Here is a 12,779-nt window from a genome sequence, read left to right as displayed (position 1 = left end):
TGCGTTGCTTTCTTAGCAAAACCGAGTGGGATTCACTCGGAAATGCGTTGCTTTCTTAGCAAAACCGAGTGAAAGTCACTCGAAAATGCTTTGGTTTCTTAGCAAAACCGAGTGGGACTCACTCGGAAATGCGTTGCTTTCTTAGCAAAACCGATTGGAACTCACTCGGAGACCTTTTTATGATTGTGAAGGTATATCCTTGGCCGAGTTGATCAACTCGGGAGGGAATCCTTTTTATGATTTCCGAAGGCGCATCCTTGGCCGAGTTGATCAACTCGGGAGGGAGGCCTTTATGTACGATTTCCGAAGGCACATCCTTGGCCGAGCTGATCAACTCGGGAGGGAAGCCTTTTTGTACGATTTTCGAAGGCACATCCTTGGCCGAGTTGATCAACTCGGGAAGGAAGCCTTTATGTACGATTTCTGAAGGCACATCCTTGGCCGAGCTGATCAACTCGGGAGGGAAGCCTTTTTGTACGATTTCCGAAGGCACATCCTTGGCCGAGTTGATCAACTCGGGAAGGAAGCCTTTATATACGATTTCCGAAGGCACATCCTTGGCCGAGCTGATCAACTCGGAGGGAAGCCTTTTTGTACGATTTCTGAAGGCACATCCTTGGCCGAGTTGATCAACTCGGGAGGGAAGCCTTTTTGTACGATTTCTGAAGGCACATCCTTGACCAAGCTGATCAACTCGGGAGGGAAGCCTTTTTGTACGATTTCCGAAGGCACATCCTTGGCCGAGCTGATCAACTTGGGAGGGAAGCATTTTTGTACGATTTCTGAAGGCACATCCTTGGCTGAGCGGATCAACTCGAGAGGGAAGCCTTTTTGTACGATTTCCGAAGACACATCCTTGGCCGAGCTGATCAACTCGGGAAGGAAGCCTTTTTGTACGATTTCCGAAGGCACATCCTTGGCCGAGTTGATCAACTCGGGAGGGAAGCCTTTATGTACGATTTCCGAAGGCACATCCTTGGCCGAGTTGATCAACTCGGGAGGGAAGCCTTTTTGATTGTGAAGGTACACCCTTGGCCGAGTTGATCAACTCGGGAGGGAAAACCTTTTTACGATTGTGAAGGTACATCCTTGGCCGAGTTGATCAACTCGGGAGGTAAACCTTATTATTTTTGAACAAGTAGAAGAGTAAGAATAACCATGAGATGAATTGCTATTTATTGATATGTGCCTCATTAAAAACCTTGTCGGCCAAAACCCCTTTTCACTTTTTTGTAAGGGGAGAAAAGATCGATCAAGGAAAAGAGTGCACTCTTGTAATTACATTGTCATCGTATTACAAGGACTAACTATAGTATGTTTTCAAATGCGACGCGTTCCATGTTCTTGGGATGACCTTGCCCGAGAGTTCTACAAGTTTATACACGCCGTTGTCGAGGTTGTGTCGGACTCGAAATGGGCCATCCCAATTTGCTGCGAATTTGCCTTCTCGTGGATTACGTCTTGCCGTCCCTTGAACTCTCCATACCAAATCTCCCTCCTTGAAGCTTCTCTTGGTGAGATTAGAATTGAATCTCCGAGTCATCCTCTACTTGCATGCTTCAGCTATGATTTGGGCCTTGGTGCGGACTTCCTCAATCGTATCTACTTCGGCTCGGAGTGATGCTTCATTAGCATTCTCATCAAAATATTGCCGTCGAAAATGATGGAATAACACTAAGGTCGAGAAGTCCAAGAGGTGATATATTGAAGGAGGCAAGAAGAATGAGTTAGTGTTGAAAAATTATAGGAGGAGTAAGCCTACTTTTGGGCCTTAGCTCCTAAGTATTTATAGCATTTATTTTTATTTTATTTGCCAATTTTACCCTTGTATTTTGGGGTGCTTAGGACTTAGAATTTATTTTCCCTTGTATTTCCCATTTTGCCCTTGTATTATGGGGTGCTCTAGATAATTAGGTTTTTAATTTTGGGCTAGGGTGTTAATTAGAGGGTGACACATGTTTTTTGTGTTATTGGGTCTATTTTTGGTGTTAGAAAGGCTTAGGCCCAAGTGGAGGGCAAAGGTTGCATGGTCTTATCATGCACCTAGATATAGCCAATCTAAACCCAAAGATTCCATCATTGGCCACCAAGTTGCATCTAGGGTTCATTTGCATTTCATTTGGAATGCATTTGCCTACTCCAAATGCAACCCTAGATGCCTCCCCTCTTATAAATATCCAACACCCCACACCTTGTAAATACTTTGGAATTTATGATATTAAGAGAGCCTTTGTGCCTTAATATTCTTCCTTAGTCCCCTTGGTCATTTCGGCCACCTATCCTTCTCATCTTCACCGTGAGTGTTCTCACCTTTAGGAGTGGCCTTCATCCATCAATGAAGTGAGCCAAAACCCTAGAGTACCACCTTAGCATTTCATCAAACACCTAGCCTCCATAAACACCATTCGCCCATCTCCATCTCCAAGGCTAGAAACCTTGAGTTCCATGATCCAAGGAGTCCGGTCATCCCTCTTTCACGCTCTTAACTCAATCCATGCAAGGAGGGTTGCCATCATGTGGTATCTAGAGCCAATGGTTCTTCAAGGGTAATCTCTAGTCTATTTTGAGTCTTTTAAAAATCCGGTCATGTCATGGTGTCTTCTTGCTTGTCTTGAAGTTGTGCTTGATAGATCATATTCATGCTATATTCTCATGGTCTATGTGTCTTGTTTTGTTCATTGATTCATGCCATAAATTTCCTTATGAATCATCTTGGTGCCTAGGTTTCTTTGTAGGATCCGTCCATTTTTGTTTAAGTTTGGGTGGCTGGAAAATTTTGTGCATGATAAGAAAAATGATGATCATGTGTTTTTATTTTATAATCTATTAAGTTTTGTCATAAGAGTATGATTCTCCCTAATTTTTCTTGAAAGAAAAATCCAAATACACATGCCTAAAGACTTTCATGATCAAAATATGATATGCATGCTATATGTTTGTTGAAATGGCCGTGGGATTTAGAGTGCTTTAGAGAGTCAATCATGCATGCTAATTAATCCTAGCATGTTCCTTGATATTTAACCATTCATGTGTGATTTGTATCTTTGCACACATTGCAAAAATTGGCCATCTTGCTTTCCTTTTCCATTTGCACTTAATATGAACATGTTTTGCTTGATAATTTAAGGTTGAAAAGTGATTATATGTGCTTATTTTACTGCTGGAATTTATTACACAAAAAGCTCAAAGAAACTAAAATTATTGACTCATTAAGCCATCACTAATTGCTAAAAGGATACTCCAAATTTTTTGCTAATCAAAATAAACAAACACAAGTGTAAAACCCAAGCAAAGGAGGAATATTAATATATAAAAAAAAGCAAGAAAGTGGCTGGACATTATCATTAAAAAAAAAAAGTGCCAAAACAAGTGAAAAAAAAAAATGCAAACAAAAGGGATCCTTTGCTAAACTTGTGGACAATTTTTCCTACCTTAGCAATTGGAGTTATTCTTTGGACCTTTGGACTATGTTTTAGTGGCTGAATGAGACTTTAAAATTTAACATGTTAAGTGCAACATTTTATCAAACACTTGCTACTCAATTCTAGTGCCATTCTAGGAATTAATCTTTTGAGTACTTGCCTTTCTTAATGTGCCTTAATTTTAGTTTTTGTGTCTTCTTTCTACTCTTAAGTTTTGTCACATATATCTCTACTTGAGTTTATCCTTTTTAATTGTGCCTTTTTAGTTTTATTTCTTTGAACTCTTGTACTCTTGGGTGGTTTCTTCTTGATCTAGGTGTGGAAAGCTCCTAAAACTCATCACATACACTTTTGGTGAATTGATTGGAGGAGCTGTCCGATTTGATTCCAAGACCTTTGGAAGGATTTCTACTATCAAAAAGAGTGCATACACATTGAGAGGCTAACTTTTGGTTGTTCCTTGTGAAGGGGTGACAAGTGGGAGACTTGAAGACTCAATTTCTTGAATTGTTTTATCTTTTGCACCATTTCTTTTAGGCCACTTGTATTTGGCCTTTGTTTATTCATTTTTTGTTTGTAATTGGCCATTTCTAAACCTCTTCACTTTGGTTTTAGTTCGTGTAGTTGAAGGTGATTTGAAAACCTTCACCTAGGACTTCGACTAGAGTATGTTTTAAGTGCTTTCCTTTTGCATGTTTTATAGTTTTTGGTAGTATAATTGTTAGGTTTTTAACTTTGCTTCCAATTACGTTTAGAAGGCTTGCTTTACCTACTAGGGGTAACGTGCACACACACACTTTATTGTTGTGCCAACTTGTTTTGTGAGAAAAGTGGAAAGGACTTTGTGATTTTTACTTGATAAGGCTTGGTTTTTAAGTGATTCCTAGTAGTCCACCTCCCTTTGATAGTTCACTTTGTACACTTAAGCCTTTTCCTACCTATCTTGCACCTTAAAAGCCTTTTTGAAAACCTTTTATCACTCACTCTTTGTGAAAACTTTTTCAAACCTTTTTGAAAACAACTTTGTAAAAACCTTTTTGGATCAAAGATGAGTGATCATTCTAGTGTCCATGGTCATAATTCTTGTAGTTCTAAGTCTAGTGTTAGGGATGAAATTATGCAACTCAAAGAGTACCTAAGAAGAAAACAAGAGGAAAATATAAAAAAAGAGGAAGAATTGAGAAGAAAAGAAAAAGAGTTTGAAAAAATAATGCGGAAATAAAAAAGGTTACTTGCAAAATTAGTTGAGAGGAGAGAAACTAGTGGATCCAAACCTAGGGTTGTCTCAACTAGGTATCAAAATTCCAAAGAGGTTAGAATCCCTAAGAGTATGCATTAGGAAGAAAATACAAAAAGAGAGGAAGGACTTAGAAGAAAAGAAAAAGAAAAGAAAATAGAAAAGAAAGAAAAAATGAAGAAAAGTATAGAGAAAGTTCAAGAGTGGTTAGAAAATGAAACATAACCAACACTCTTAGAGAAGAGTAAGGAGGATAATGTTTCCTCCAAAGGGCTTATGCTTGAAGAGAGACACTTTCCCATTGAAAATGATTTAAAAGAAACTCTCTTTATTCATCAAGACCTCAACTCTTTCTCTCACATTGCCACTAGTCATGAAGTGGAGATTCAAAAACAAGTCCTTTTTAAAGAAAAAGAATCTCAACTTCAAGATTTAGTGAAGAAGAAGTGGACTTCACTTAGTCCCACTTCTTGTGCTACTTCCTTGGTGGTGCCCAAGGAAGATAAGCCTTCCTTCTTTAAGACTTTCTCCACTTTAGTTCCCTTCATAAAGCACCCTACTTTCGATTTGTATGATTTGTTGGATACATCTCATGGTGTCCTATTTTCTATTTTTGATCTTGAGGGAAGTTCAAACTTAATTGAACTTAACTTGGATACTTCCCTACAAGACAAACTTAGATTATATGAGTTTTCTAAACTTCTCTTAACACCTTTTTCTCATATGTATCTAACAAATTATGCAATACAAAGTTGTTTAGGTAATTTTTTAGTTAAGTTTTCTTTATTTTCCAATACATACCTAGGTCATTACATTGGGCACTTCCAACAAGATATTTTAGTTTTTAGGACTAATACATTAGTGTGCTATAGTTTTAGTCTTTTTACCTTTTTAGGTTTTAGTTATACACCTAGACTTCACCGTGGGGAGGATCCTATCCTTAACATTAGAGAGTCTAGTCCTTTTAATTTAGACAATCTTTTTAGCATTTTTAGTAGAACTCCTCTTAGGATACACTTTCCATTTCTATCATATACTATTACCTTTAATGCTTATTTTTATGTTTTTGTTGGTCATGATGCCCACCATGAGGAACCTCTTGATTTGAGGTCAAATCCTTTTCAAGAGGGAGGGAATGATGGAATAACACTAAGGCCGAGAAGTCCAAGAGGTGATATATTGAAGGAGGCAAGAGGAATGGGTTAGTGTTGAAAAATTATAGGAGGAGTAAGCCTACTTTTGGGCCTTAGCTCCTAAGTATTTATAGCATTTATTTTTATTTTATTTTCCAATTTTACCCTTGTATTTTGGGGTGCTTAGGACTTAAAATTTATTTTCCCTTGTATTTCCCATTTTGCCCTTGTATTATGGGGTGCTCTAGATAATTATGTTTTTAATTTTGGGCTAGGGTGTTAATTAGAGGGTGACACATGTTTTTGGTGTTATTGGGTCTATTTTTGGTGTTAGAAAGGCTTAGGCCCAAGTGGAGGGCAAAGGTTGCATGGTCTTATCATGCACCTAGATATAGCCAATCTAAACCCAAAGATTCCATCCTTGGCCACCAATTTGCATCTAGGGTTCATTTGCATTTCATTTGAAATGCATTTGCCTACTCCAAATGCAACCCTAGATATCTCCCCTCTTATAAATATCCAACACCCCACACCTTGTAAATACTTTGGAATTTATGATATTAAGAGAGCCTTTGTGCCTTAATATTCTTCCTTAGTCCCCTTGGTCATTTCGGCCACCTATCCTTCTCATCTTCACCGTGAGTGTTCTCACCTTTAGGAGTGGCCTTCATCCATCAATGAAGTGAGTCAAAACCCTAGAGTACCACCTTAGCATTTCATCAAACACCTAGCCTCCATAAACACCATTCGCCCATCTCCATCTCCAAGGCTAGAAACCTTGAGTTCCATGATCCAAGGAGTCCGGTCATCCCTCTTTCACGCTCTTAACTCAATCCATGCAAGGAGGGTTGCCATCAGGTTGGTTCCCCGACTTCCACTGGAATCATGGCGTCGGTACCGTATGTGAGCCGAAAAGGTGTCTCCCTAGTTGTGGACTGAGGCGTGCACCTATACGCCCAAAGGACTTCTAACAATTCCTCGGCCCAAGCTCCTTTTGCGTCTCCTAACCTCTTCTTTAACTCAGTGAGGATTACCTTATTAGCTGCTTCGGCTTGACCGTTGGACTGCGGATGCTCTACTGACGTAAATCTGTGTTTAATGCCGAGATCTTGAATAAACCGGTTGAGTTTTTGATCGGTAAATTGTAGACCATTGTCAGTTACGAGAGCATGTGGGATGCCGAAGCGAGTAATGATATTCTTCCACAAAAACTTCTGGACATTGGCAGCTGTGATATTGGCTAGTGGTTCAGCCTCGACCCATTTTGTAAAGTAATCCACAACAACTAACAAAAACTTACATTGGCCCTTAGCAATTGGGAATTGTCCGAGGATATCCATTCCCCACATTGCGAAAGGCCAAGGCGAGCTGATACCATGTAGTTCTTCAGCCGAAACATGAATGAGGTTGCCATGCCGTTGGCATGAGATACAATGCTTAACAAATTTTGCACAATCATCTTTGAGGGTTGGCCAGTAATATCCTGCCCGAAGCACCTTTGCAGCTAAGGTTCGTCCTCTCGAGTGAAAACCGCAGATTCCTTCATGAATCTCCCTTAAAACATAGTCCGCTTGTACCGAATCAAGGCACTTCAATAATGGGACTGAAAAACCTCTGCGATATAGGTCTCCTCCAACAATGGAATACTTGGCTGCTTGTGTTCGGAGTTTTTTGGCAGCTGAAGGGTCAGACGGTTCTTTGCCTTGCTCAAGGAAATCTATTATTTCGGTGATCCATGTTCTGGTTGGTTCCTCAACCGTCATGCATTCGGTAGACGTTACACTCGGAGTTGCAAGGTCAAGGTGGAGTGTGGTCCGTAGATGTCCAGGTTTCCGAGTACTGGTTGCCAATCGAGCTAGCTGATCGGCTCACTCGTTATGCTATCTTGGCGTGTGCTTTACTTGGACTTCATCAAAGGCGTTGCGCATTCTTTGAAACAAATGATAGTATTTCAACAAGTTGGTATCTTTCACCTGGAAGTTATCATTTACTTGTTCTGCTACAACCTTCGAATCGGTCCAACATATCAATCGTCTGGCCCCGATCTCTTGTGCGAGTCTTAACCCTGCCAATAGAGCCTCGTATTCGGCCTGGTTGTTTGATGCTTTGAACGCAAATCGCAAAGATTGCTCAAGAGTTACTCTCGTTGGTCCCTCGAGGATTATACCTGCTCCACTGCCTTGACTGTTTGAAGAGCCGTCCACATGCATCGTCCACAAATCACTCGCGAAATGACCTTTCGGTTGCAATTCATTAATGAAATCCACCAAGTATTGAGACTTAATCGGACCTCGTGGCTCGAAACTAATGTCAAATTCTGACAGCTCAATAGACCAAGCCATCATCCGCCCTGCCAATTCTGGTTTACGCAACACCTTGGCTATCGGGCAGTCAGTTTGAATAATGACACGATGAGTCTGAAAATACTGCCTGAGGCGCCGAGCGGTGTGAACAAGTCCAAGTGCGACCTTTTCTAGAAGCTGATATCTTGTCTCGGCCTTCTGCAACATGCGACTAATAAAGTAGATGGGTTGTTGCTCCTCCTTTTCTTGAATCAGAATGGCGCTGATTGCGTCACTCGATACGCATAAATAGACCACCATATCAGCCTCAGGATCAGGTTTAGAAAGAACGGGTGGTGAGCCGAGACGTTCCTTCAATGTCTGAAAGGCCTCTTCGCATCCGATAGACCATTCAAATTTCTTAACCTTTCTCAACAAGCCCACAATGGGTTTGGCTATTTCGGCCAAACAGGGGAGGAATCTTGATAAAGCTGTAAGCCGTCCTGCTAGCTTCTGGACTTCTTTGAGGTTCTGGGGGCTCACCATATTGACGATTGCCATGCATTTATCAGGATTGGCCTCAATACCCCTTGCCGATAGCATAAAGCCGAGGAATTTTCCACCTGATACCCCAAACACACACTTTTCTAGGTTCAAGCGCATGTCATATCGGTGTAATTGTTGGAATACTTCCGAAAGATCAGCCACGTGGTGGGCAATGTCTTGGGATTTAACAACCATATCGTCAACATACACCTCTATACTTCTACCGAGTTGGTGTCGAAAAACTTTATTCATCAACCTCTGATAGGTTGCACCTGCATTTTTCAATCCGAAAGGCATTACCTGATAGCAATAATTGGCCGAATCAGTTATGAAGGCCGTTTTTTCTTCATCGCGGGGATGCATGCGAATTTGATTATACCCCGAATAAGCATCAAGAAAAGTGAGGATCTTGTGTCCGGAGGCTCCGTCAACTAGCCGATCGATATTTGGGAGTAGATAAGCATCTTTTGGGCATGCTCTTTTGAGATTGGTGTAGTCAGTACACATTCTCCATTTTCCATTCAGCTTTTTTACCATTACCACGTTTGCCAACCAAGTGGTGTAGTGAACTTCCCGGATAAACCTGGCTTCAAGCAACTTTGCAACTTCGGTTTCAACTGCAAGTTTCCGGTCCGTTCCCATTTTTCTTTTACGTTGGGAAATCATCCTTGGCTCGGCGCAAATTGATAACTTGTGACACATGACACTTGGGTCTATGCCGGGCATGTCGGACGGTGCCCATGCAAAAAGATCTCTGTTTTTCATTATTACACGGCACAGGGTGGAACGATCTTCTTCGGATATATCAGCACCAATATACGTAACCTGAGCTGACTGGGACCCGAGCTGTAGCAGAGTTTTTAATTCAATTGGCTCTACACGTTCTTCATCATTCATTCTCGGGTCAAGGTCCCAAACTGGTTCCTCAACCGATGCCGAAGGGTTAACAACATGAACCCTTTTGGACTTTGAATTTCTTTCTTCCATGGGAGCTACTCGTAGGCTAGCAAAATAACATTCCCGAGCATCCTTCTGATCGGCGTGGATTGTGATGATCTTCCCCTTGTCGGATGGAAACTTCATTGCTAGGTGCGGAGTTGAGACAATTGTTCCTAACATGTTTAATGATGGTCGACCGAGGAGGATATTATAAGATGTGTTAGCATCTACCACAATATACTTTACTTGAATTTTCCTACTTTCCTGTTCGTCAAAACAAAAACGAGTGAAAAGTTTAATATACCCTTTGGTGCTTACCCTCTCGCCTGCAAAATCGACCAAAGGATCGTCATAAGGGATTAACTCTCTTTCGGAGATACCCAACTGCTTAAAGGTATTCCAATACAAGATATCTGCCGAACTACCCTGGTCGACGAGTGTTTTCTTGACTATACAATTATGAATTTCCACACTGATCACCATTGGATCGTCTTGTACCGGATCAATGCCTTGAAAATCAGTATCAGTGAAAGTTATTTTTGGCAATCGCTGGGAAGGTTGTCTATCAACAGTATTGACCGACCGGATGGCTCGTAGGTGTCTTTTTTGGGCTGAAGAAGTTGAGCCTCCGCCCGCAAATCCACCTGCGATTGTATTAATGACCCTCCTATGCGAAGGTGCCGAGTCATCCTTCCTTTCTCGCGACCTGCTTCGCTCGCACCGAGGCCTGTCAGAACGATCCTGCCTATGCCGATCATGGTGTCGAGGCTGATACGAAGAACGAGGTTGGGATGAATCTGGCCGATCCACAAAATTATGCAACTTGCCTTGTTTAATCAAATATTCAATTTTATCCTTTAAAGCAGCACATTCTTCGGTGGAGTGTCCGCGATTGCAGTGATACCTACAAGCTTTGCTGGTATCAGCGCGTGGCGGAGTAGAAGCTCTCTTCGGGACCGCCAATACTTCTGCTGCCAGAGCTTGTTCAAGCACTGCGGCCCGACTTGCATGAAGGGGAGTATAATGGGAGTATTTGGGACCTCGCACGGGTCGGTCCCGAAGAGCTATCTCTTTGCCTCGCCCCCTGTATGTCTGTTCTACTGGCTTCTCGGGTTTACCCGGTTGTTCAGCTCGGGCATGATTTTGAAACTCCGCTAATTCTTCTATCTGCATGTATTTGTCAGCTCGCCTTCGTAGGTCATTCATGTCCGAAGGAGCCTTCTTGCAAATGTTGTTAACAAATGGTCCAGGCTTCAATTCCGTTGTGAGGTGATGGAGTGCCACACCTGGATTGAGGTCTCGGATCTCCAAGGTTGCCTTGTTAAACCGATCCATAAAGGTTCGAAGAGACTCCTTTTTGTCTTGCCGAAGGCCGACAAGAGATAGAGACATAAGACTGTGAGGATGACTCGTTGCGAACTGAATGGTGAACTGGGATGACAAAGTGTTGAAGGAATCAATGGAGTTGGGAGGGAGCTGCGTAAACCAACTCAAGGCCCCGCCCTTGAGTGATGTGGGAAAAATCCGACACAAGGCAGCATCGTCAGTTGTGCTCAACGTTACCTGTGTCAAGAAAACATCAAGATGTTCATCAGGATCTGTGGTACCGTCATATTTATCAATAGGCAAAGATTTCCAGTTATCCATCAATGGGAGTTGCATAATAGCAGGGGTGAAGGGGTGACGATGCGTTCCAATGGTTGCCAAGTCTGTTGGCCGACCAACCGTTGGTTGGGCCGAGGGTAACTTTTCGGGTGCCACCGAAGCATGTGGGGCCGAGGTGTGAACTTCATGGGATTGATAGGACCCCTGAGTTTGCATGTTGGTTGCCTGAGTAGGCTTCCACGACGGATCTTGGTTTTTCAATGCCTCATTTTCGGCTCTTAAGGTCGAAAGCTCCCTTGCATCCTTCTCCCGTTGTTGTTTCATCGCGGCCATCTCTTGTTTCAATAGATGGACGGTCTCAGAGAGATCGGTCTTGTCCACGACCTCAACATGTTCCTCCTCGGGCTGATGATCTGCCGTATTCGTTCTCCTTGTTATTGTCATTGCTTTGCTCAATTGATCTTCACAAATGTCTCAGTTCGGCCCCACGGTGGGCGCCAAAATGTACCTGTCTGAAGGGCACACTAATAATCTTCTTGTACTCTGAGGGCTGAATGAGTGCTCCGATCGAACGTTCCGGTGAGGGGGAGGTACCTGCAAAAGGAACTTCGACGCTCAAGTCAGGACAAAGCACAAATATCGATAGTAATTAATGAACAGTGACGTTACCTTGTGACATGAACTATTTATACTGACATTTATGGGCCCTGATCCCCATGGGCCCTGCAACATGCTTACCGTATTAGGTAATACGCCCTAATCAGTTTATCAGTGTGATTAACCCCTAATTATTGATTAGGGGTAATACTTGAGCATATGCCGATCCGGGTGGCCGATTGGGTGTCGGCCATCAGATTCTGCCGCTTGGTAGCCGATAGGGTTTTGGCCGGACGCCCTTACCTATACACCTAACAATTCTAAAATAACCTCAAAAGTGTCTCACATGACCCTCACCTCAATAAGCATTTGGTTATAGTAGTATTTGTTATGTAATTGAAATGCTAAGTTAGGCCTTGTTCAATGGATGAAGAGTGATTGTAAGTGAGTTCTAGAATATTAAAGCTTTTAGATTCAAGAATAGTGTTGACCATAAAATTTCATAATAAGTATATGTTGACTATAAATGTCTCTTTTATTTTTCACATGATAAAAAAGAATGTTGACTATCAAATTTCAAAATTATAAATAAATTTAATTATATTTTTATTTCTTCAAATTTAGAATTGATCCTTTAAATTATATAATTCCTAAAAATAATTTCTTAGGACTATATACTAGTAACATAATTGATATTGGGCAAATTGATATAATTATAATAAATTCAATAATAGGTGAGTTTTATCTCATATTTAAAAAATTAAAAAATATATCTAAGTCTTATAAATATTTTTTTTTGGAAAAATATCTAATATTTGATGTATATGATTATTTAGTTAATTTGTATAAAGATATTAAAGAAAATAACTTTAAAGGGTTACAAAATATTGTTATATGTTATAATTTTTTAAAAATCAGTTATATGTTATAATTAGAAACAAATTAATTACATTTTTTTAATGAAATTAATTATTTCAGTCTTTAAAAATATTTATAATTTTTTTGACAGATAAAAATA

The 12,779-nt window shown here is 41.0% G+C and overlaps 1 protein-coding gene across 1 annotated transcript; it reads right to left on the bottom strand.

Moving 5' to 3' along the window:
* Positions 1-7,672: 7,672 nt before the first annotated feature.
* LOC145958723 (uncharacterized) lies at positions 7,673-11,608 on the bottom strand. Its single transcript, XM_083076242.1, has one exon. The coding sequence runs from the start codon at positions 11,606-11,608 to the stop codon at positions 7,673-7,675; it is 3,936 nt and encodes a 1,311-aa protein (XP_082932368.1).
* Positions 11,609-12,779: the final 1,171 nt, after the last annotated feature.

Source organism: Cajanus cajan, chromosome 6 (assembly GCF_000230855.2).
Source record: "Cajanus cajan strain Asha chromosome 6, NIPB_CcT2T_4, whole genome shotgun sequence".
NCBI classification, from domain to species: Eukaryota; Viridiplantae; Streptophyta; class Magnoliopsida; order Fabales; family Fabaceae; genus Cajanus; species Cajanus cajan.
The sequence above is the reverse complement of the archived record's forward strand: the minus strand, read 5'-3'. Positions and strand labels throughout refer to the sequence as shown.

Excerpts from the sequence above, each read along its gene's own strand:
- LOC145958723 (XM_083076242.1), bottom strand. The coding sequence starts at position 11,608 with ATGACAATAACAAGGAGAACGAATACGGCAGATCATCAGCCCGAGGAG.